The 26,705-nt window shown below is 34.3% G+C and overlaps 1 protein-coding gene across 1 annotated transcript in view; it reads left to right on the top strand.

The window, feature by feature from the left end:
- The window catches only part of TMEM65 (transmembrane protein 65), a 72,501-nt gene that overhangs the window by 21,956 nt on the left and 23,840 nt on the right, over positions 1–26,705 (top strand). The window contains exon 2 of the mRNA XM_054498988.2: positions 24,719–24,763. Within this exon, the coding sequence (XP_054354963.1) occupies positions 24,719–24,763 (45 nt within the window). The remainder of the gene's footprint in view (positions 1–24,718; positions 24,764–26,705) is intronic.

Below are 26,705 nucleotides of genomic sequence, written 5' to 3'. Positions count from 1 at the left end.
CCCAACAGCTCCAAAGAGACAGCGACCATCGGGAGCGGGCCATGAGGACGATGGCGGTTTTGTTGAAGAGAAGGGGAGGAAGTGTGGGGAAAGGAAGGAGAGATCAGATTGTTGCTGTGTCTGTGTAGAATGGGGTGGGCATAGGAGACTCCATTTTGTTCTGACTAGGAGAAATTCTTCTGCCTTGGGGTGCTGTTGATCTATGGCCTTTCCCCCAGCCCCATGCTCTCTGAAACATATGCTGTGTCAACTTAGGGTTAAATGGATTAAGGGCGGTGCAAGATGTGCTTTGTTAAACAGATGCTTGAAGGCAGCATGCCCTTTAAGAGTCATCACCACTCCCTAATCTCAAGTACCCAGGGGCACAAACACTGCAGAAGGCCGCAGGGACCTCTGCCTAGGAAAACCAGAGACCTTTGTTCATGTGTTTATCTCCTGACCTTCTCTCCACTATTATCCTATGACCCTCCCATATCCCCCTCTCCGAGAAACACCCAAGAACGATCAATAAATACTTCATAAATTAAAAAAAAAAAAAAAAAAAAAAAAAAAAAAAAATCATGACATCGGCCAGGCGCAATGCCTCACAACTGTAATCCCAGCATTTTGGGAGGCCGAGGCAGGCAGATTACCTGAGGTCAGGAGTTCGAGACCAGCCTGACCAACACGGTGAAGCCCCATCTCTACTAAAAATACAAAAATTAGCTGGGTGTGGTGGCGCATGCCTGTGGTCCCAGTTACTCGGGAGGCTGAGGCAGGAGAATCACTTGAACTCAGGAGGTGGAGGTTGCAGTGAGCCGAGATTGTGCCACTGCACTCCAGCCTGAGCAACAGGGCAAGACTCCGTCTCAAAAAAAAAAAAAAAAAAAAAAATGACGTATTCCTTATATTCCCATTTTATAGATAGGGAAATAAAGAAAGATATTTTCATGGGCAGAAGATGCTAGTCTTCTTCCCTTACTCCATTATGACACTTGGATTAAAATTAAGTGATAGAAATAGAACAAATAAATTCAAAAAAGGAAAAAGGAACTAAATAAATCAGTTTGATCCATCAAAAAAAAAAGAATCAGCCATTTATACAAGAAACTCTTTTTTTTTTTTCAGTGTAGAATGGTATTTAGAAACCAAGATCTGGGCGTTAGGTGTGCTCATAGCTATTAGGATGTTGCCCTAAGAGTGGACAGAGCTAGTAAATAAATTAATATATGTATTTATATATAAAAGCTATATTATTCATAGTTCTGTATGTCTCTATGTATTATAAAGATTCATTAAAATTTCTTCAATACTAAGTTAATACCACAGGGCATGTTCTAGTTTTCTCACTTTCTGTATTTCTAACTCCATTCTCTGATGGAGAAATTCCTAGCTTCTATTATTTTTAATATATTTATTTATTTTTCACCACTGCTCCTGTCTGTCACCAAAATCTCATCACCACTACTGCTCACATATTCCTATACAGATGCCCTCCTCATGCCAACTTGGACACTGACACCCTGAGCCACAATTCCTTCCCCTTACCATGTGGAAGCCTGTCTCAACCAACTGGGCTCTTTTTTTTGTTTTTGTTTTTTTTTTTGAGACAGAGTCTCCCTCTGTCGCCTAGGCTGGAGTGCAGTGGCGCGATCTCGGCTCACTGCAACCTCTGCCTCCTGGGTTCAAGCAACTTTCCTGCCTCATCCTCCCTAGTAGCTGGGATTACAGGCATGCACTACCATGCCTGGCTAATTTTTGTATTTTTAGTAGAGACGGCGTTTCGCCATGTTGACCAGGCCGGTCTCAAACTCCTGACCTCAAGTGATCTGCCCGCCTTGGCCTCTTAAAATGCTGGAATTATAGGCATGAGCCACTGCACCCGGCCCAACTGGGTTCTGACACCTTACACCAGACCGACCTCCCTGTGTGGATACACCTCACACTGCTTGAGCTCTAAAACCCTGTTCTAGGCTACTGTGGCTTCCCCTGCCTCCTACACAGATGCCTGCCTCACTCATTTCTTCCTCAGGGCTTTTGGACAGAACTTTATGGGAAAGGGAAGAGAAATCCCACCTCCCCTCACTTACTGAAATCCTGCAATACTTTAAGGCTAAATCCTACCTCTTCTTAGAGTCTGTCTCCCACTTCTTAGGGAAATAATTTCTCCTTTCTGGAAACTTACACTGTATTTTTATTTTATTTTATATTTTAATTATTTTTTTTTGAGATGAAGTCTTGCTCTTGTTGCCCCGGCTGGAGTGCAGTGGCGAGGTCTCGGCTCACTGCAACCTCTGCCTCCCAGGTTCAAGCAATTCTCTTGCCTCAGCCTCCCGAGTAGCTGGGACTGCAGGCACCTGCTACCATGCCTGGCTAAGTTTTGTATTTTTTTAGTAGAGGCTGGGTTTCACCATGTTGGCCAGGCTGGTGTCAAACTCCTGACTTCAGGCCATCCGCCCACCTCGGCCTCCCAAAGTGCTGGGATTACAGGTGTGAGCCACTGCGCCCAGCTGACTTACACTGTATTTTTTTGTTCTCTAATCATCTCAAGTCTGTTTGTATATCCCACTGACTCCATGTCACACTTTGCGATCAGGGGCTATTTTCTGTAATTTTTTTTCCCTTTAATAACTTTTAAGGAGTTTTTTTAAAGTGATAAATGCAAAGGAAGATACAAAAAAAAACCCCTACTAGTTGAAATATGATGAAGGTTTTTTGTTTTTAAATACAAAATTTAATCATTGAACTCTGCTTTATTATAGATTAGCTACTCTTTGATAGTTAAATGATAGTAAATTCAAGGAATTTAAGTGGAAAACATTTGACTTCTAAGAAAGAGAATCTTGTTCCTTTGATTTTACACTAATTTGTGTAGGCAGAAATAAATAAATGTGTATTAAATTTTAATGCCCTATTATTTCTCTGGATTTATGCAAATTTCATTAATAATTCATTTTTCATTATTATAGGTAATCCCTGCTTTATATAATTTCTATATGCATGAATCTCAGTAACCATGTTTTAGTTAACTAACACCAGTTCCCAACAACTCAGTTCAAATTTCATTTAGAACAGTATAATAACTTTCAGTAATTGTATAAAGTACAAACTTTGCTGCTAGCTCCTCAGTCCATAAATCACTCTGTAAAAACATATGTACATCATGATCATAACCAATCACATTGCTTTTTTTAATAGTCTGTTGGTGATTGGTTGTTATATATCTGTCATTCAGTTCACACAGAGACAGCAAAGCATGTAGGTGTGTTTCCTCCTTGTCTCCCAGTGATAACGTGATGTTTTACAAAAATGGATAATCAAAAGGAAATGGATCAAAAAAAATAAAAGTGCAGCCAAGAAACAAAAAGTGAAAATGCTGAAGTGAAATTCCAGGAAGTGTAAATGGAGTATAGAAGAAATAGCTGACTGTGGGAATATTGACACTGCTATTGAACTGCTGCTATTTAAGAGACTCCAGATATACATCCAGAGGAGGTTAGGGAGGGTGAACTTATGGATATAAATGAAAAAAGTGAGGAGGTTGTGGTGAAAAGATGAAGCCGTTTCAGGGGAACTGACCCTGGCAAAAAGTTCACATTAAAGGAACTCTTGGAGATATTTCATGACGTTGAAAATGTAAAGGATAAAATGTTATAAACTAATGCAGATTTAGAAAAGTGTGTGACAATTTATCAAGGTATGGAAAGATGCTCGCTGCATATTGTAAGTTATATGATGAGAAGTTATATGAGAAGACTAGCACTGTTAAACCTACTTCTGATAAGTTTTTTCCAAAGAAACAACACACTTTATCAGCGTTTCTAATGTTTTAAAGTATACTAAATAAACATTAGTTTTACTATTTTCAAAATTGTCCTTTACATTTATACCTGTCAATAAGAGAGTTTTTCATGTTTTGACAAAAAAATTTGAAAGGTCACAGAATGATTACAACTTTTCCCATCGGTTACTAAGACTGCTTTGCACAGTTGAAGTTTACATTATCGGTTCTATGACCCCACATTACTGTGCAAAGCAAAGACTGCCTGTATACTAGCATGTGGCACTTCCAAGTTTTATATATATTTTAAAGTTTATATATATATTATTTATTTTGTTGTGTGAATATATTTTGATTTTAAAATATCTTCTAGCATGCAGATATCCCAAACCTGAGATTGCCATTGTGAAGCGTGCAAAGGAAGTATCCTCAGCAGACACCCCTGATAGTTTTGGTATAGTACAGTCTTACAGTGTTGATTGCAAGTAGTGAAGCATCTGTTTGATGGAACTTCTTGCTTGTTTGAAATAGAATGCCTAATTTTTCTGTTTTTGCGTTAGCGTTTTTGACTGTCTGTATGATGGAACAATAACTGCTCAACTAACTGAAGGATTAAATTTTATAACTTTAAGAAAAGGCAAAATATTCATATTTAATTATATTTAAATAGAATATTTAAAAATTGTTGAAATAACCATAGCAAGTGAAACATAAGAAGCAGTAAAGTCTATGAATTTCTTTAGGACAAATGAGTAGGTAAAAAGGGCTACACACAGTGAAACCTTCAGAATATTGCAAAGAGAGACTATATTTAAGTACAATAACTAAACTTCAAGAAATGTTCAGTATTTTAAAAATATATTTTTGAATAGTTCGACAGCCTTAAGTAAGTTCATACTAAGGTCATTCATGAAAGCTTTTTAGATTCATCCACCATTCAGCTTGATATCTAACTCAGGTTACATGCTACGGTGATGGTAGAAGTGTGTGTGTGTGTGTGTGTGTGTGTGAGAGAGAGAAAGAGGGAAAGAGAGAGAGAGTGTAGGGGTATGTTATGAAAGAGGGAGTGGTGAGAGAGAGAGAAAGATTAAAACAAATATCTCTCTGTCCCTGTTTCATTTATTTCTGATTACTATTTGATTTAGATACTTCACCTAAGAAGTATAACAGTGTATGAAAGGGAGTCTGAAATATTTTATGGACCAGTTGAAATTTTATAGGGATAAGAGTTAAATAAAACTCAGACTGTATGTATAATGTCAGGCAAAAAACAGCAAAAACTAAGCTGTGAGAACTTTAGAGAAATATAGGGGCATAGTGTGTTTACACACACACACACACACACACACACACACAGATGTATTAGTACATTGTCTGCAAAAATACCCCAGTATACTCTTACTTTGCCAGCTCCAATATTAAAAATTTTAAATCTTAGTTTGCATGTAGAAGTTAAACATTTAATGCAAATGTATTTTGAAGAATAAAGTGTTAATTTTGAAATATTCTGAAGATATTTTAATTAGCCCTCAAATACTTATTTGATACTTATTCAAATTTATTCAAATAAAATTCAAATTTTATTCTATTAAGGATAAGATACTTATTCTTATAGATAGTGGCACACAATATCACTAGGAGATCAGGAGCTGCTGAACGATAACTGATAGTAGGACTTGCCTGTCAGTGCTCTTGCCTTTTGAGACTCAGTGTTTGGTTATATCCCTACTTAGAGTAGCATGCTTCTTTATGAATGTTTAGGTGGTACGTCTCTTGAAAGGATCATGAAGACCTGAACTCATTTTTTGTAACATAAAACTAAGACCCAGAGGGCTTGTAACCTGCTGAAGATTTAGTGACTAATTATATATCAGAGTAGGTATTTGTGTTAGGTCTTTTGGGTTTTTATTTCAGTGCTGTTTTTCACTCTAATACATTTCTTCAGTGTTAGCAGTGGATTAGCCTTAGGCTATAGGGTATCCAGTTGTTTTGGAACCATGTAATAGTTTCCAGTTGTTCTGAAACCATCCAGCAGAAACCACCTAATACCTCCATTGAAAAAACATTTTATTTGGTAACTATGATGTATCATTTGATTCTCTCCTCTTTATTTTAACTTCAATTAAAAAAAAAATGTATCTGAAGGGGAATTACATTTTATGAGAGGGGAAAAAAAGCAATTTGAAAAGGATATTAGTATTTTAGCTAATTGCAGTTTTATTTCAATTTCAAATACTAATGAATAACCAGTGTTTTGACAATGTTTTATATATGCACATACAATTGATTCTTGGTTCTTCCATGTTTTTCTATTGAGAATTTATTAACTGAATGAGAAGTAGAATGGGAAAATGAGAATCTGAGTTCTGGACCTAGCTGTGTGTCTTTGAGTAAGTCACTTAACATCTGTGGGCCTAAGTGGCTACATCTTCAAAGTGGAGAATGAAGTCAGTATTTCACAGTGAGTGTGCTTCTGGTATTTGGGCTGGATAATTCTTTGTTATGAAGTACTCTGTTGTGCATTGTAGGAAGTTTAGAATCCTTAATGCTGGTGGTAGCATTTCCCAGTCATTATCATATCCCAGACGACCCTGCATATCCAAACCTCTTCTAGTGGGGAGGGACCACTTCATATTGAGAACTACTGGCAAATAGTCTCTAAGAATTCTTTCAGCTTCAACATTCTGTGAAAGAATTCTTATTTGGGGCATGATTGAAAGGGAAGAAGGTAATATATCATACACCGAAAAACCTCTGCTGCTTCCTAGATACAAAACAATTTTATTTTAAAATGAATATCTTTTGCGAATCTGTGTAGTCCTACTCACAGATCTACCATTTATGATGTTCCAAGATAAATTATTTTATTCTAGCTTGCCTTAGGCTTTTTCTCTACAGTATTATCCATAGCTATATGATTTTTTAAACTAAAAATTGTATAGTACCATCCCTATATCTAATAAGTAAAAGCAACAAGATTTTTTTAAGTTGTACTATTGTTTTAATATCTTAGCCTTTAAGAAAGGAATATCATTGTATATAGTAATTATTTTCTTTATCTTCCATAGGCATAAAAGAAGGGAAGGAATAGAATTTCTGTGTTTAGAAGTATATATAGTTGTTGAAGTACACAAGTTATATGTGTAAAACTACAGATCAGTAGTATATCTGATTATCCTTAAAAAAAAAAAACTACCATGAAATGCAATAAGAAAAATAAATTATTGGCCAGGCATGGTGGCTAACGCCTGTAATCCCAGCACTTTGGGAGGCTGAGGTGGGTGGATCACCTAAGGTCAGGAGTTTGAGACCAGCCTGACCAACATGGAGAAACCCCATCTCTACAAAAAATACAAAATTAGCCAGGTACGGCGGCGCACGCCTGTAATCCCGGCTACTGCCTGTAATCCCAGCTACTCGGGAGGCTGAGGCAGGAGAATTGCTTAAACCTGGGAGGCAGAGGTTGCTGTGAGCCGAGATCACACCATTGCATTCCAGCCTGGGCAGCAAGAGCAAAACTCCGCCTCAAAAAAAAAAAAAGAAAAATTATTGTACCTCTAGTATTTACTATTACTTAAGTCAGAGTTAAATAGTTAATAGGGATGGTACATTAATATGGTTGATAAAGGTGATGATTAATTGAATACTATAGTTTTCTTCGTGATTGCTTCTGGCCAACTCCTGTCCTCAGCTGTTATACCACTGGCCTCAACCAGTCTGGAATTCATTAGTTGCTTCTAGGTAACAGATTGCAGTGAAGTCCCAGGTCGCATGGTAAGTTCCCTGGAAGGTTAACAACGTGACAGTTTTAGTTCTTTTATTTACTTATTTATTTAATTAAAAAGTCAATAGTTTTAGGGGTACAAGTAGTTTGTAGTTTACCTGGATGAATTGTATAGCGGTGAGGTCTGGGCTTTTGGTGTACCCATCACCTGAATAGTGTACATTGTACCCAATAGGTAATTTTTTGTCCCTTGCCTTTCTCTTGCCTCTTCCATTCTAAGTCTCCAATTTCCATTACAATGTTAGTTTTTATAAGATATAAGTAGAAATTTATTTTCTACATAATGTATATGTTGCAGTAATTACTTTTAAATGCTAAATAAAATTACAAGATTACACTCAAATGCCTTTTTAATTAAAAAGTCCTTTTACAATTAAAATTTCTATTTAAAAAGACAGGTTAATTAAAATCTACTAAATTAAAAGTTAAACTCTGCTATTTCTAAAGAGCTTAACTTTAGAAAGCTTAACATTCATTTTTCAATTTTGAATGTCAGGTTTTGTAAGTATATAACTTGGCCATATTAATTTGTTTCTTTTAAAAAAAAACACTGCTGTGTTGCTTTATAAACTGCTTTTGGTGCATGTTAGACTTTTTGGCATTTGATTTGCTTAAATTATTTTACTTACAACATGGTTTGCATTTTAAGTTTGTATTCTTTAATATGTTGTATATTTATTGTAAATTTTACCTTACCCATTTGAACTTTTGGTTCTATTAAAGGACTAAGCAGTTATTCATAATGTTGAGAATTATGGGTAACTGAAACGCTTGGTCCCCAAATTGTTACTGAAACTCACTAGTTTAATATCTATTATTTTCATAAATCTTCTAATTAGGCCAGACTGTGATTTGTGTTGTCATGTCTACTTCCTGCACTTTTGTGGGAAAGATATTAGGGTGAGTTTGGAATAAATATTAGGTGGTCAAAGGTCAGAAACTGCATAATTAGGCACTTAAAGAATACTGAGTTATTTGTAATAAAGGAATAGTATATGCATTAAGCTGTTCCTTTTCTGTCATCTCAGGGTGAAGCTGCTTTGGTACTTTTCTTATTGTTTATTATAAATAATTTGGCTTTTTACCTTCATTTGTGATTTTTATATTGCGTTTTACATCCATGATAATAGGCTGAAATATCACGTTGAGTCATTATTTCCATGAAAGCATAATAAAAAAATAGACTAGGAAATAAGACTCTTTGTTTTTCAGATTTTCTTTTATTTCAAGTATGGATTTACACACCTTGTAAAGTGTGTGCTATAGTTTCGCTCTGTGTCCCCACCCAAATCTCATCTCAAATTGTAATCCCCACGTGTTGAGGGAGGGACCTTGTAGGAAGTGATTGGATCATGGGGGTGGTTTCCCCCATGGTGTTCTCATGATAGTGAGGAAGTTCTCACGAGATCTGATGGTTTTAAAAGTGGCAGTTTTCCCTGCATGCTCTGTCTCTCTTGCTGCCATGTAAGATATGCCTTGCTTTCCCTTCACCCTCTGCCATGATTGTAAGTTTCCTGAAGGCTTCCTGGCCATTTGGAACTGCGAGTCAATTAAACCTCCTTTCTTGGCAGGGCATGGTGGCTCATGCCTGTAATCCCAGCACTATGGGAGGTGGAGGCGGGCGGATCACCAGGTCAGGAGTTCCAGACCAGCCTGACCAACATGGTGAAACCCTGTCTCTGCTAAAAAATATACAAAAATTAGCTAGGTGTGGTGGCATGCACCTGTAATCCCAGCTACTCAGGAGGCTGAGGCGGAAGAATTCACTGCAAGAGGTTGCAGTGAGCCAAGATTGCACCATTGCACCATTGCACTCCAGCCTGGGAGAGCAAGACTCCATCTCAAAATAAATAAATAAATAAATAAATAAAAAATAAACCTCCTTTCTTTATAAATTACTCAGTCGCAGGTAGTATCTTTATAGCAGTGTAAGAATGGATTAATACAGTAATGTTAAATTTAATGGAACATTCAACATGAAAATGACAAATTATAGTTTCTATTAAATAACAGAGCTCATTCTGTATGCCGTTAGCCCTGTTTCTGTGTTCCAGCATCACCATTGTTATAAACATGTTTTGTAATTTTATGATGGAGGCTAAAATGTAGAAACTATAGGTGTTGTACATTTCTTTTACTAAAGTCTATTGATTTTCAATTTAGGATGTATCTCTTAGTAGTGTTAAAAGATAATCTTTAGAAAAATTAAAGTTAGCAGAGTTCATTTGAACAAAGAGACAACTCATGTGTTGGGCAGCTCTCTGAACTGTTACTGGTGACAAACCAGCACAGGTTTAGAGAGTTCCTCCCACCAACACATGGGCAGGCAGTATTTATAGACAGATGGAAGTGCTATACAGAAACAGCCTTTTGTTTACAAGTTGGTGTTTTCCTTATTTGGACATGTCTGAGCAGTTTGCAGCCTGTCATTGGCTGAAAGGTCAGCTCCTATGATTGGCCAAAGCTCAGCTACTTGTTACAAGAATATACTCTTGAGGTAGGTTGCAGTTTGTTTACATACGAAATTAGATTGCAGTTTGCTACATATGGAGGCAGCTCTAGGCCAAATTTAATTTAACAATTTCCCCCTTTTGATCAGTCTCTCAGTTTTGACAGATTGACCAAAATTTTGGGCATTGACACCATTCTTTGTCACTCACCATCATAACAGACTTGTTTGGTCTCTATGGAATTCACAATTGTTAATGTCAGGTAAGCTGAACATTTATGTTCTCTTCATGTTTTTATTATTCTAACCATACCGAAGCCATTTGATGTATACTGGATGGCTATACATGAGCACTTAATACTCTTGAGAGGATGTGGTGCACCAGGGAGACTGTTATCATGGCTATCAGGAGGATAATACTAAGAGACTGAAGTATACTTCTTAATAGGAGCTCCTGTCAGTTGAACCAATCAAAATCAAATATATCAAAAATGAGCCAAAAGAAGAATCTACTTGTTTTAACAAAGTAGCTTACTTACTGATTTCTGGCAACTGAGTTGCTATCATACCAGATGTATTTATGCAAGTGCAGCAGGAGGTGTTAGCTATTGCATGCAGTCTTCTTTGTTCAGACAGCAGAGTCCAAAGGAATGATGCTGTCTGAAACAATTTTTGCAAGAGAATTTGAAGAAGTTTGCTGGGCAGCTATAGCCTTTGCAGTAGAGTCAGTTGTAGTAGCTAATGTTTGAGACAAATTTCTAATCATAATCTCATTTACATTTATGCCAAGCCAGGGAAGGAGTATTTTACCAGAAAAAATAAAAATAAAAATGCCTGTTTAGAGGGATTTGCACCTGCTGGCAAATTCCCCTTTATTTTATAGTGCAAATTAAGAGGTATAGACCAATGTTCATTTTCCAGTTGGTTATGGAGTGACAGTGATACCATTAGAATCCCTAAACCACATTGGTTCCTTATTTTCCACTTATTGATACATAGAGTTACCCACATATATGGTTGATCATAAAATCCTCCACAGATAAAAATGTATCTTGGAGGTGCACAACAGGCCGTTCCTTATGAAATGCTTTGTACATTGGAGGCCACTATTAGAGAAGCACTAGCAATATTTGTCTAAGGCTCCATTATTGGAATCATTGCAAGGTTGGAGGCTACTGACAAGGAATTAGGGTTACACACTTGCCTATAAACTGTCAAATCGTCTTCCTTTGCTTTTCTTATACAATTTCTGGCGTAATTTAACTGCAAAACCCTCACTATAGATTTTGCCTACTGTTAGTAACATGACATATCTAACATTCAATTGCAGAAGCTGTTGGTTATGAAATCTTAATTATCACATTATCTTGCCATATATTAACAGAAAAGGAACACAGGAACAAAAGAGGAAAAGAGGCACAGGTTTCGTAGTGACAGAGAAGTCTTGATCTGTAATCTTGGGAAAGCTGTTCACATCCAGGATGCCATCTGCTTCTGGGTAAAATAAAAAGCTTTCCTGGTCAGCCTTACCTTGAGGTCTCTGATTGGTATACAGTCTCAAGAGTCTAGAGAGGCCCTCTTGAGTTAAGAGATGTGGATCAAAGACTCGAGGTCCTGAAATTTTACTGCAGAGAACATGTTGGTATTGTTTCTTCCAACAGAATTCAAGGGCAGTCGTTCTATGGTGTCTTTTTCAAAAGACCTAAACTCCTGGTTCTAGATAGTGAAAGGTCTGATTGTCATCAGTTGGTGGGTCATGAAGGGCTTCTTTTACCTGATGATAATATACTTTGGCATCTTGCATTTAAACCTCTCAATACTGAATCATGTCAGAGTTTATAAGAGTGGTAGATACATGAGGTTCTATTATCAGGGACATAGGCCTTCCAGTAACTGTTATATAAGGGATCAATCTGTGTTTTCTAGTGGAGTGGATCTGATTGCCATCAATTGGTAATACCTTTGACCGAGGCCATCAAGTCAATTCAGTTAGCTTTGTTTAATGCCATTGTGTTTGTAATACCTTATTTAATTGTTTTACAATTTGTCCATTGAAATGAGTACCTTTATCACTGGAGATTTCTCCAGAAATACCCTATAAAGGAAACATATTTTCTAATAACCTTTTAGTTGCTCTTATAGCATCGGCCTTTTGTACAATCAGAAAGCTTCTATATAATCATAAAACCTATGTTAAATGTGGTAATTGAATGAAATTCATCTGTAAGTGGTCAAATGATTCATTAGGTGCTAGAAGTGTATTACCTGAGGTTTTTTATTATATCTTACCAGAATTATGGGTTTGCCAAACCAAACATTAGTTATAAACCACTTTAGCAATCTTATAACAGTCACTCAAACAATTTTTCCCTGTAATTTGGATTGTTTTATCTCTTCTATGATGAGTCATGGAGTGCAGAGCTTTTAATAATGGAAGTTTTTGGGAGTCAGGAATGACCAGGCAGCTGTCCAGGCTTTCCATGAGCCCATGCTTAACATTGGATTTATATCCTTTTATATAACAATTTTATTTCTCTAATTCAGGTGCATAGCACTTGTTTATTATATAGGTTATCATAGATAATTTGACTTGGATTAATCTCATAGAGTTCGTTCAAATTGCATATCTTAACAATTTCAGTACTGGCTGACCTACTGTGAAAATCTGCCAAGGCATTTCCTTAGTATTTAATTAATTCTTATTCTGCTTTATGTTGGGTTAGCAGTTTTATGAACCAATGAGTTTCTTCCTTAGAGTTCTTGGACTCAGTCCAATGGTATGATCTTAAAGTTATCAGAAACTTGTACTTCTCAGAATTCTTTACATGAATCTCCTTGAAGACATAACCCTTTAGGCTTATAGTTGCTCAGGAAAGTACAAGAGTAAATAATTAACCAAATATGAATGACAAAACTTAAAATGGCCATGATTAAATATTTGATGAGAGTTCATTACAGTGATGATACAGTTGACAGGGAAATTTGATTATTTCTGTTGCATACAACATATGAATATAATAACTAGAATGATGACTGATTGTATTATACCAAAACTATCAGATTGCTATGAATTTCATACAGTTTCTGAAACACATCCACACAAATGAAACTCAACTTATTTGGCAATACTTCTTATATTATTTAATATGTCAAATAAGCCCAGTTAGTTTAATATCTGTCTTTTTATATAAGGAGAAGCATTCTTTTGAATGCTTATATATGAGATGTTTCAAGGGCTTGACTGGAAAATCAAAGTTAAGGTTAAGAAAAACACTTTATTAAGAATCTAATTTTGGGAAATGTGTCAAAAATATCAAATGTTTAAAATGCGTGATTAAAATAGGGTTACAGGTCACTGTGAACAGTAGTCATTCCTTTAACAAAAGTGAAAATTACAGGACTTCAAAGGTAAATACAGAAAGCTACATAATTATAGAGAAACCTTAGCTCTAAATTTTAATAGAGAAGATTTTGTTTTCTTAAGTGGTCAAACACCCAAGAAAAGCAACATGGACCACAAGAAATTACTTTGGTAAAACATATAATCTGTTTCCTAGATCAGTTACCTAAAAGGTAAAGAAAAACTTTTCACAATTTCCTATTAAAAGTAGACCAGTAGTCCAAGAAATTCTTACTGTTTTAATACAGGGAACCAAATTCTAATTTTGTATTAGTATACTTTTGATATTAATGTTCAGTTTTTAGAAAAACTTACAAATAATTCCCTTCTAATCTTAGCTGGCTTTGTCACACATAAAATTCTTTTTACAAGATTCGTCCTTTGCAAACCTACAACTTTCTTCTGCATTTAGATTTTGTTTTATACTTTTCCTGTTCTCATCTTGGGATGACCAGTCATTCTGCTTTCAAACAAAAATTACATTTTCCCTTAATGAAACAAAACAGCCACATACTTTATAGCTTTTGCTTACCAAAATCATGTATTACTTTTCTTTTATACTTTATATGAATTTATTTCTCTTATTTCTAGTAATTTTAGTATATATATAAATTAGAATTCTGAACTCTTAATGACCTTAATTTCCAAAGGACATTAGGAAGCAAGTAATTGTGAACTATTTGTCACGCAAGCCATGTGAAGATTTGCAAATCTATGAATCATAATATCTGGAAGCATGTACTTTCTTATAGCACAGTTTGTCAGTGTGGCACAGAACATGTTTACTAATGGCCCCAAGTATCTTTAGTCTCTGTAATAAACTGTAGAAGAAGCAAAATGTTATCTATCTTCTTTGGATTTTTGGCTAGGCCTATTGTTTGTGCACATTTTTCTCAGCCTTAAATTTCCATTCTTGATGATAAGAATGTTAAAACTTTCTGGTATAGGGAAGACATCATTCACATGGGACTTTTACCTCTATTTAACTCACTCGTTTTTAATAATTATGCTTGGATTGCTTAGCAAGATGGGACATCAAACAGCTAGTCATCATCTTAAATTACTTTTCTTGCTGATGAATTTTGTAATGTAGAGATAACATAAGTTTATTTCACCGGTAAACCTAGGTAGGAAAAGTCGTGTATCTGTGTTAATTTTAATGTTAACAACTGTGAAGATATGTTTGTTTTAATCAAACCAATAATATTCTTATTTGCCAAAGATTACCCAAGTCATGTGAGCTTCAAAAATCATTTGGGTCATTTCTTATTTTTTCTGAGTAAATACTTCATTTATCTAAGTGCTTATTTTTCTTTAAGTCAATTAGATAGCATTCTTATACACTTTAATTTGGCAATATCATAAGGAAATAGAAAACATCACACATATATAGATATACATCATAGATGCAGACATACATAAACATATAAACAGAAACAGATCTTACACCTTTCATTTAAAACTTTTAGCCATGTTCCACATACAGTAATACAACACTCATGAATTTATTAAAGAATACCTGGATCCAAATTGTTTTTCTGGCCAGTGGAATAATATTTCCTGCCCAGATAGCTACAACTTTTGAATGATATTTGTGAAAAAGACTTTAAGATGTCTTTACTTGCCTTCTGTAAAGAAGCTTTTAAAGAGGCTGTCTTTGATTTATCTTTTAAATGCCTCTGCTTGCCAGTTAAAGAATGCATCCCATTGCTTTTGTGGCATTGGGATCCTTTCTTTTCTGATACACCTCACAAGTGAGCAATTTAATCTAGGTTAAAACTTCCCTATGGTGGCCACTGTAATTCTAAGTTGTCCTTAGTAAGATTAAGGACTTTTTTTTTTCCAAAAATACACAGGTTCTGGGCCTGTAATTTTTCTCTATAAAGTTAGCCAGTGTCCCAGAAGGTGGAGTCCCAGACTCTTCAGATTTAGGGGAAACCACTTTGAAAAGGTACCTACCTGAGTCCTCCAACTGGATCCAATCTAATCCAATCCTGAACCCCATCTAGTAAAAAATGCCCAAATAAAGTCAGCGAGCTCAAAACTCAAATTCATGCTGCTCAAATCAGAGGGATCAATGTGCACAATGGGCTCTGGCCCTTTGCTTGGACACTTGGTGCTCCTGGAGGTATACTTCAGATCTCACTTTTGATGCCGAATTGCTAAAAGAAAAACATTAGACAGATTAAATATAACAAAGTTTATTTGGGCAAAGAAATAACTCATGAATTGGGCAGCACTCTGATCCTTAAAAGGTTCAGAGAGCTTCATCCAGCAATGTGGGCAGACTGTATTTATAGATAGAAAAATGAAATTATATACAGAAATAGCTTTTTTGCTTATAGCTTGTGTCTGCCTTGTTTGGACATGTGTGAGCAGTTTGCAGCCTGTAATTGGCTGAAACCTCAGCTGCTATGATTGGACAAGATTCAGCTACTTGTTGCAAGAATATATATATATATATATATATATATTATATATTTTTTTTTTTTTTTGAGACAGAGTCTTGCTCTGTCGCCCAGGCTGGAGTACAGTGGTGCGATCTTGGCTCACTGATGCAAGCTCTGCCTCCGAGGTTCAAGTGATTCACCTGCTGCAGCCTCCTGAGTAGCTGGGACTACAGGCGCCTGCCACCACGCCCAGCTAATTTTTTGTATTTTTAGTAGAGATGGGGTTTCGCCATATTGGCCAGGCTGATCTGGAACTCCTGACCTTGTGATCCACTCACCTTGGCCTCCCAAAGTGCTGGGATTACAGGCGTGAGCCACCGGGCCTAGCCAAGAATATATTCTTAAGGTGGGTTGCAGTTGGTTTACATACTTTATCAGCTTACAGTTCACTATGTACTCAGGCAGCTTTAGGCCAAATTTAATTTAACAGTAGCATAACTTATTTAAAAAAGAAATATATCAGGCGTAGTTTATCCTAAAAAGTATTTTAGATGCTTTTGTTAATATTGGACTGAAGGTTTTTTATAAAGAAGTTATTTTTAAAGGGAAGTATAATAAAGAGGAGATATACAGGTTAAATCTTATAGTGGACATTCAGACTTGTTCTGTTTTATGTATTGGAATCTTGTTGTCAATTAAAATAAGTTTGAAATCATTGCTTGGAACTTTCTTTTAAGGATTTTGTCTTAATGACATTTTGCCTGCATTCTGAAAACATGAAAATGTGAGTGTAACATTAAAAAAATAAAAATGCAGTGAGATGGGGGTAACTTGACATACTTTTTCTGCGATGAATTTTGCAGAAATAAAAAAAAAAACACCCTTACATATATTCTCTCTTGCTGTTGCTCTTTCTCGCTCTCTTTGGTTCAGTAATGCCACTTATAGGAATCTATTCTAAGGAATTTTCAGAGGAGTGCAAAATAATTTAGGTACAAGTTAATGTTATTTGAAAGTATGAAAAATAACATATCTAATAATAGGCTATTAATGAAATGACTATATTATGAAATAAATTCTCACAAATAAAATTATTTTCTTAAAAAATTTAAAGATGTGGGAAATATTCATTATTTAATGCTTTGTGGAAAAGGCAGAATACAGTTTTGTGTATGTTTCTTTATAGGAAAAAGATTGAAGGACAATACGTCAAAACATTTATTTCTGATAAACTGTGGATGCTTTTAAGTTTCTTTTCGCTTTTCTGAATCTTATTAACTTTCTATAATTATATAACCTTTATAATGAAAAATAAACCAAATAAATTTAGTATTTTAGATGTTATTTTCTAATTTTTACCTCAAAATTCCTTTTAATAAAAAACAAACTCAATATCCTCATCCTTTTAACATATGCAACTATGAGTATAAGTATGTAATACTTTTATATAAAAATGGCTTGTTTAATGTAAAATATTTGCAGTCAAACCCCTATTATAACAATCAGTTTTGACTAAAAAGCGGAGTCAAAGGAAAAGGCTTTGTTGACTTCTTTTTATTTTATTTTATTATTATTATACTTTAAGTTTTAGGGTACATGTGCACAATGTGCAGGTTAGTTACATATGTATACATGTGCCATGCTGGTGTGCTGCACCCATTAACTCGTCATTTAGCATTAGGTATATCTCCTAATGCTATCCCTCCCCCATCCCCCGACCCCACAACAGTCCCCAGAGTGTGATGTTCCCCTTCCTGTGTCCATGTGTTCTCATTGTTCAATTCCCACCTATGAGTGAGAACATGCAGTGTTTGGTTTTTTGTCCTTGCGATAGTTTACTGAGAACGATGATTTCCAATTTCATCCATGTCCCTACAAAGGACATGAACTCATCATTTTTTATGGCTGCATAGTATTCCATGGTGTATATGTGCCACACTTTCTTAATCCAGTCTATCATTGTTGGACATTTGGGTTGGTTCCAAGTCTTTGCTATTGTGAATAGTGCCACAATAAACATATGTGTGCATGTGTCTTTATAGCAGCATGATTTATAGTCCTTTGGGTATATACCTAGTAATGGGATGGCTGGGTCAAATGGTATTTCTAGTTCTAGATCCCTGAGGAATCGCCACACTGACTTCCACAATGGTTGAACTAGTTTACAGTCCCACCAACAGTGTAAAAGTGTTCCTAAAGCTTTATTGACTTCTTAAAACTCTACTTCCTCATGAGCAGACTGGAGAGTCTTATTTCAAAAATTTTCATTTGACTTACTACAACATAAATCAGCAGTTTATAGTAACTGTCTTATCTTATTTACCCTTTAGCAAAGACTTTAAAATGTGAAATCTAAAGGAAAGAAATTTATATGTAAATATTATCTCATGGATTCTTGTATATAATTTTTCTATCCTATGTATTTCTACACATGGAATCCTATTAAGAGCAATGTTTCCTTCATTGGAAAATGTCTAAGAAAGAGGACATGTAAGGAAGTTTGGATGTTGGTTATTTTTGCCGCCATTATGAATAAACTCTTATACTTAGGAAAGCAGAATATTTATTATGCCATTAAGGCTTTTTGTTCTGTGTTCATGAGGAATAGTCATCTGGTTTTCTCTTCTTTGTAAATTTCTTGGTTAGGCTTTGTTTTTAATGTTGTTCTGTCCTCATTAAATGAGTTGAAAAGTATTTCCTCATCTGTTTTTTGGAAGAGCTTTTGAGTTTGTAGGATTGATGTTTTTTTCTTTAAATGTTTTAACAAAATTCATCAATGAAACCATCTAGGTTTGGAAGGGGGGTGTGTGTGTGTGTGTGTGTGTGTGTGTGTGTGTTTACGTATAAAGTTTTTTGGTAACAAATCAATTTTGTTAGAGCTAGTCAGATTTTTGTTTGCTTAATCAATTTTATTGATCTTTTCAAAGAACCAATTTTGACTCTTTATTGTTTGCTTTCTGTTTCATTGCTTCTTTCTATTACTTAGTTTATGTTTACTTTGCTCTGTAGCTTCTTAAGATAGAACTGTAGTTTATTTATTTTAGACCTTTCTGCTTTTTAATGTAAGTATTTCAAACTGTAAATTTCCCCCCAAGCATTCATTTAGCCACATTCTACAAATTTTGATATATTGCATTTTCATTGTTACTGAGTTTGAAATATTTTCTAATTTCCTTTTTGATTTCCTCTTTGGTCCGTGTATTTAGAAGATGTTTAATTTCCAAATTTGTTTTTTCATGTATCTTATTGATTCCATTATAGTCAGAGAACATATTTATGATTTTAATCAAAGTTACTAACACGTTTGTGGATCAGCGTATGTTCTATTTTGAGGAATGTGCCATCTGCACTTGAAAAGAATATGTATTCTACAGTTGTTGGGTGTCATTTTGTATAAATATCAATTAGATCAACATAGTTGGTAGTGTTCAAGTTTATATCTCACTGATATTTTTGCCTAGTTTTCTGTCAATTACTAAGAAAAAGGCTTTTATATCTCCAAGTATGATTATGGAAGTATTTGTTAATTCTGTTAGATTCAGCATCATGCATTATGAAATTCTGTTATTAGGCATAAACATGCAGTTGTTATGCCTCCTGATGCATTGACCCTTTTGTCATTTTGAAATGTCCCTGGTTTATTTTTGGTAATATTCTTTGTCTTTAAGTCTACCTCATCTGATATAAATATAGCCGCTCCAGCCTTTATAAGCCTACTGTTTGTGTAGCATATTTTTTGCCATCCATTTACTTTCAACCTATTAAACTGTAATCCTTGGGATATCAAATAGTTGGGTCTTACTTTTTTTGTTCGTTTATATAGTCTCTGCATTTTAATTGAAGTGTTTAGTCCATTAAAATTGAATGTAATTATTGATATGGTTGGATATAAGTTTACTATTTTGCTATTTGTTTTCTGTTTGACCCTCTGTTTTTTGTTTCTGTTTTCCTTTCCTGCATTCTTTTTGCTTAATTGAACATTCCTTCAAATTCTCCTTCAAGTTATTTATTAGGTTCTTAACTATGTTCTCTTTGTATTTCGTCTGTATGTGTAGTTACTCTAGGGATTACAGCATGTATTCTTAACTTTTTGCAGCCTCTTATAGCTAATATTGGACCATTTTATTTTCATCATAGAAATGTTGCAACTAAATTACCTAATCAGTCCATTTACTGCCCCGTTCATCTTTAATGTTATGATGTCATATGTATTCATCTACATATTTTATAAACACTATAAGACAGTGTTATAATTTTTGCATTAGACAGTCATATTTATTTAAATTAAATCACTAGGAAAAAGTAATCTTTTATATTTACCCAGACATTTACCATTTCTGATGCTCTTTATTCCTTCCTCAAGAATTTACTTTTCAACTGCTATTTCCCTTCAGACTAAAGAATTTCTCTTGCACTTTCTGTATTGCAGGTTGACTGTTAACACATTCTTATAGCTTCAGTTATCTGAAATACATTTTGCCTTCATTCTTAAAGGATACATTTTTGGATGTAGAATAGTGGACTGACGCCCATTTTCTTTCTGCATACTTAAGTCATTTTTTTTGTGTTTAATATGTATTTAGTTCTGACTGCTTTCAAGATTTTTTCCTTTATGATAATTTTCCTTCATGTTTATTCCACTAGAAGTTCACTGAACTTCTTGAATCTTTTGAAATTTTTGTCTTGCACTAAATTTGGGAAATTTGTAGCCATTATTTATTCAAAGAGTTTTTGTTCCTAGTTTTTCTACTTGCCTTTTAATTACAATCATACATATATTAGCATATATTAGCCCTTTTACTATTTAGCCATCAGTCCCTGAGACTCAGGTTTATTATTTTTTCAATCCTTTTAGTCTCTGTTGTTCAGACTGAATAATTTTTATTGATCTGACATCATTTTCACTAACTCTTCTCTCACCTTCATTCTGCTTGTAAGCCTATCCAGTTAATTTTTTTTTTAATTTTTAATTTTCTTTTTTTTTTTTTTTGAGACAGAGTCTTGCTCTGTCGCCCAGGCTGGAGTGCAGTGGTGTGATCGTGACTCACTGCAACCTCCACCTCCTGGGTTCAAGCAATTCTCCTGCCTTAGCCTCCTGAGTAGCTGGGATGACAGGTACCCCCCACCATGCCTGGCTAATTTTTGTATTTTTAGTACAGATGGGGTTTCACCATGTTGGTCAGGCTGGTCTCAAACTCCTGACCTTGTGATCCACCCACCTTGGCCTCCCAAAATGCTGGGATTACAGGTGTGAGCCACCGTGCCCGGCCCTAGTTAATTTTATAATTTCGGATAATGTATCTTTCAGTTCTAGAACTTCTTATTGGTTCTTTTTTCGATATTTTCTTCTGTTTCTCTGATGAGATATCCTGTCTTATTCATTTAAGCATATTTTTATTTACATCTTTGGATACAATTTTAATTGCTCATTTAAAGTTTTTGTCTGCTAATTCTAACATGTGAGTGACTTTGGGATTGGTCTCTATTGTCTTCTGAAAATGGGTCACATTTTCCTTTTTCCTTGTTTGTGAAGTAATTTTGTATGTATTCTAGTTATTCCTGTAATTACTACATTGTAGAGACTCTGGATTCTGTCTTGTTCATCTGAAAAGCATTGATTTTTGTTTGTCTTAGCAGGCATTTAATGGTTAGGTTCAAACTGCAAACTCTTGTGGGCTGCCCTCAAATCTTTACTTATTTTGCCCTTAGTCGGTGTTTTTGGAGTTTTCCCTGCACATGTGTCTTTCCACAAGTCAGCTGTAGACTTGAACTGAATGTATGCACAGAATTTAGGACTCTTCCTTTCTGACTCTATCCTTTCCAGGATTCCTCCCTCACTTTCTAGTTGTTTGGTTACCTGGCACCTCATCCTCTGGTTCTTCAGACAGATAGACTGAGGAATTTTCATCAGAGCTTTAGTTGCTCTGCATGTTGTGACTGGAGCCTGCCCACAGGCTGAAAGCTGCAACAAACAGGTAACTAACTCACTTAGTGTCATTTCTTTTTCTGTGTTGATTCCCCTCTAGATCAACCCGGTTTCGATAATTTTCCAGTGCTTTCAGGTAGTTAATTTGTTGTATTTTTGTTTGTAGTTTGTAGTTGTTCCTTGCAGGAGAATTCCTCTGATAAGAGGTTACTCAGCCATTATGGAAAGTAATGTGGCAAATGTGGTATGGTGAAGTACAAGCTTAATAGTTATTTTATTGTTTTAAAATATCCAGAAAAGGAAAAGAGTATGATGTATATAATACACACAGACACAGACACACACACACACACACAGATGGAAAGAACTGTTTTAACTCCATAGTTCACTTAATAAAACATTGGAGCAGAATACGTTTCCAATGTAAGTGTAGATAGTTTATTGTATGTCAAAAGGAAATTCTGAAATTGATTCATAAAATATATATATGGAAATAAACCTTCTGGGATGTATTGTGACTATTTTCAGGGATGTTATACTGGCAGTAATTACATTTTAAAACCTATACAGATGACTGAAACCTTAGGCTGATTTACAAGTTCCGTTGTGTATTTTATAGGTAATTTTTTTTTTTTACTTCTGATGTATGTTTTGTTTTGATTCAGTTAACATAAGAAAGAATAATTTCTGATTTAAAAAAAAATTGGGCTGGGCATGGTGGCTCACGCCTGTAATCCTAGCACTTTGGGAGGCCGAGGTGGGTGGATCACCTGAGGTCAGTTTGAGACCAGCCTGGCCAACATGGTGAAACCTCATCTCTACTAAAAATACAAAATTAGCCAGGTGTGGTGGCACATACCTGTAGGGAGGCTGAAACAGTAGAATTACTTAAATCTGGGAGGTGGAGGCTGCAGTGAACCGAGATCGCACCACTGCACTTCAGCCTGGGAGAGACAGAGCGAGACTCCATCTCAAAAAAAAATAATAAAATAAAATAATTTAATGGATACTTCCTAATAAGATTGTCACTTTTAGGAAATGTTCTTTTCATGATTCCTCTTGTACTCTGCAGGTTCTTTGTGAAGCAGGAGGCAGAATCTGTGTTTTGATTTTACTTTCACCTCTGTGCCAGTAGTTTTCCTCCCTGCTGTATCTCCTTTATTTTATATTGCTTTCTCTTAACATTTTTTATTACCTCTAGTTTTTAATTTTTTATGTGTAGTAGGAAAGAAAGATTAGGAATATTGATTACATTATTTGATTTTTTTCTTTATTACTACACGTTTTTTACTTGCCTAGCCCTTATCTTTTCTTCTTCGCTGTTGTAGAATATTTTTAATGTGTTACTCAATGAGTTGGGAATTTGAAGAAGTAAAAGCAAGGACTCCATATACTCTCATTCTACTGGGGAGGTCCTGCTTGTTGAATTTTTAGGTATTTGTTCCAGTCAACTGACAAGGACTTCTCACAGTGTCAGAAGTGTAGTGATGATGAGACTAATGCAACTAACAAATAGTTCTGGTATGTAAATAACCACTTTTGCATGTTTACTTCACCAGAAAATTCTTTGGAGTATAGCAGTATCCTGTATTCTTAGTTAGAAATTTGGCAAACCACTTGGATGCTTTCAAAGGAGATTTTGAGTTAATCATGCTAATCAAAAAAGAAGAATATATTTTAATCAGATGTGAAATTCTATAAGATTAGTATATGTATCTTCATTTCTTAATTCTTCTAAAAAAGGAAAAATAAAGTTTAAGTTTGCTTTCTTAGAACTTTCTAAATAATATGAAAGTTAATTAAACTCGAGGTTTTAGTGTATTTCTTACTGTAAAGCCATTATGGAACTTGGAAAATACCAGTCACTAATGTGGACCGTATTTCCTTTTATGTAGGTTATCAATGGAGATTTCGTTGAGTTTTACTTTTTTATACTAAATTCCTTAGTTCTTTTGTTGTCATAAAATATAAATAAATATTTTTGAAGATGTACATCTAGTTTGTAATGTGTTTCTTTGGATAATCTGGTTGTACTAAATCTTTAGAGTGATCCACTGTATGGGTTCTTCTCTGTATGATAACAATTAATTCTGTCCAGTTGGTTGATCATAAAGAAGGTAGAATTTTCTACCTTTTTACCTTAGTTTACTCTTAGACAAATGGTGAGATGGTTATTGTTATAAGACTAGGTAGGCTGCTGCCTGTAATAATTATTAATTTTTAGATATAATGTTGACACGTAAAGATACTCTCTGGCTTATACTTGGGAAAACTTTGTTACTTGTGATTCTGAACAACACCCTACTTTTAAAAGTTGTTTTAATGTGTAGAATACCCTATTATCCAGTGTATAGGTTCCAAAAGTTAAAATATTCAGTTATATTATATATTAATATAATATATATTATATATTAATAAATATATATCAATATTATATAATACTATTAATATATTATAAAAGTTAAAATATTCAGTTATATCAACAGAGATTAAGGAACAAAATACAATTCAGTGAAGTCATTGTTTTCATACATTGCTTTAAAAATATTTTCTTCATTTTAAAGATATGTAGATCTATTTGAATATTCGTGTTTTCCACTATCAATGATGCTTGTTTGTGTATTTCTTAAGTCATCTAGGGTTGCCGTCCTAAAGAAGAGTACCTTTATTTCTAAAGTGTTTTTCTAGTGTAATTAATGCAAACAGACTCATTATCTAGATGCAAGGACTTTAAAGAAATCTGAAAACAAAAAACAAATGAACTTCCAGGGCTAGAGTCCATGTTAGGCTTGTAACTAAGCTCAGTTTCATTTGCTGGCCTTCTGATTTAATCCATACTGATTAATATTTTCTGTATGGACAAGTTTGGTCCATTAACCTAAAGATAATTTATGAATAAACTCTGATATTCTCCCACGTTGTAAATCCTCTGGTATTTTCTTCATTGTAATAAAAAATATCATGCTATAGTAACTAATTCTTGCCCCACATCCTTTTTCTCCCCTTTAGAAAAATTGGAAGCTCCACCACCCACCCCAGGACAGCTGAGATATGGTAATGGTTCTATAATTGTTGAATATATGTTTATCTATCTTTTGACCTTGAAATAACTGTATCATTTATTGATAGCACAGAAGAGTCAGCAAATTAAATCTCTCCAGATAGAGTGGATTATCCTGCTCATTATATGAAGCACAAAGTTTATAAACTTGGCTAAGGATGTAACACAATATTGTAAAATATCTAATATTGTTAAAAATGTCTAATATTATTAAAATATTGTTGCCATTTAGAAATAGAATTATTTTTATTATAGAAGTTTTCTTAATTTCCAGGAAAAAGGATGTATTTACTTTAGTTTGAATTTAAGTTGGGTAAATGCAGAACTAGAATTTCTAGGCCCAAGGCTAGATACAACTGTTCTCTGGTAGAGAAAATGCTTCTGGCTGACTGTAAGAATGAAAAAAATAAAGTTTATTTAAAACTACGTGAAGAAGGACCTTATTACAATGCTGCTAGTGTTCTTTCTTTTCTCTATTATGATAGGAATAAATATTCAAGAATAAATAAATATTCAAGAATATACCAAAATAATGTAAAACAAGTTGGGATGTTATTATAAAGATGGAAGAAGTGAATTATTTAACAGTATAGTGAATTAGAGTAGGTTGCAAATTAAAGCTAAATATGAAATGTGATTTGCTAACAACTGGCAAGTTATAGAATAGTGTTTCTGAGAGTAAATTGAAGAAGCCACAAATTAGTAGATCATTACATACTAGAGAGCAAATTTATGTAATTTTTTTAAAAAGCCAGTTATTTTTTCTCTGACAGGTAGAATGTAATTTATATTAAAGATTAGTAACTTTCCTCAAATACCAAAACAATTTAAGAATTATTTAAGACTTCTGTTCCCAAGTAGTTTGTGATTCTCCCACCTTAGATTCATACAATCTATAGTTCGTAATACTGTATACTATTATCATTTTTTGTAGGTGATATTGAAATTTACTGTTATGGCTGTGTTATCATACCTAAACCTCTTTAGGGCTGGGAACCAAGTCTTATTTATCTTTGTATCTCAGGTGCCCAGTGGAGTGCTCTGTACATGTTTATTTAACTTTTTGAAAAACTATATTTTTTCCTTTTAGTTAAAATAAATTATAATTTTTAGGACATATTTATATAGGTATAAACACTAAAAACATACCTCTTATAGTTCAAAGTGATTGTTATAACAGAGTGCCTTGGTTTTACTGACCAAGTTTTTACTAAGATAGCAATTAGTGTAATCTTAACTTAATGGCCTTATCACCTAATTTTAAGATATTTGTAACTGGCCAATTTTAGAGATGCTATTAAATGAATCCCAAAATGCTAATTAATCCTAACCAGTTTCATCATTATTTTCTGTACTTAAGTAGCTTTCTCTTCACTGTAAATGTTATATTTAGTGAATTTTTAGAATTTCATTATACTCTTCTAACCTGTTAAATTTGTAATATGTATTGGTTCTGGAAGCTGCTTTTTATAAAATTTTGAGTGTTCAGTAAATAACCAGATTTAGGCAATAAGTTAAAAAACTAAGGCTAGACTCTTTAATTGAAAAAAAAAATCCCATTTTATTAATGTTCTACTTGATTTTTACCACGTTTAATAAATAATATTCTTTGTAATTAAAAATGTTGTCCTTGATCTTGGACATTTTTACTTAAAAACAAGAAGAAATTTTAAATGACCTATTTTATACCTATTATGTACTGGTTTATGTAATATTGTATAGCTATAATAATATTGAATATAATAGTATTCTTATACTGTATATAGTATTGTCGTGTGGTCTTAGTCATTTATAGTGGTTGTGGGTAGAAGTGCTTTTTTTTGAGTGCTTATTAGCCTTCCCTGCTAGGTGCAGAGCTCAATACAGTAATATCGAATTTTTATAACTTCTGGATTATATTTCAGTTATACTTTCTGTGGAGATAACTGCATTAAA

The sequence above is a fragment of the Pongo pygmaeus genome, chromosome 7 (assembly GCF_028885625.2).
Source record: "Pongo pygmaeus isolate AG05252 chromosome 7, NHGRI_mPonPyg2-v2.0_pri, whole genome shotgun sequence".
In the NCBI taxonomy this organism is placed as follows: Eukaryota; Metazoa; Chordata; class Mammalia; order Primates; family Hominidae; genus Pongo; species Pongo pygmaeus.
Note: the sequence above shows the minus strand (reverse complement) of the source record. Positions and strands in the feature narration are given on the sequence as shown.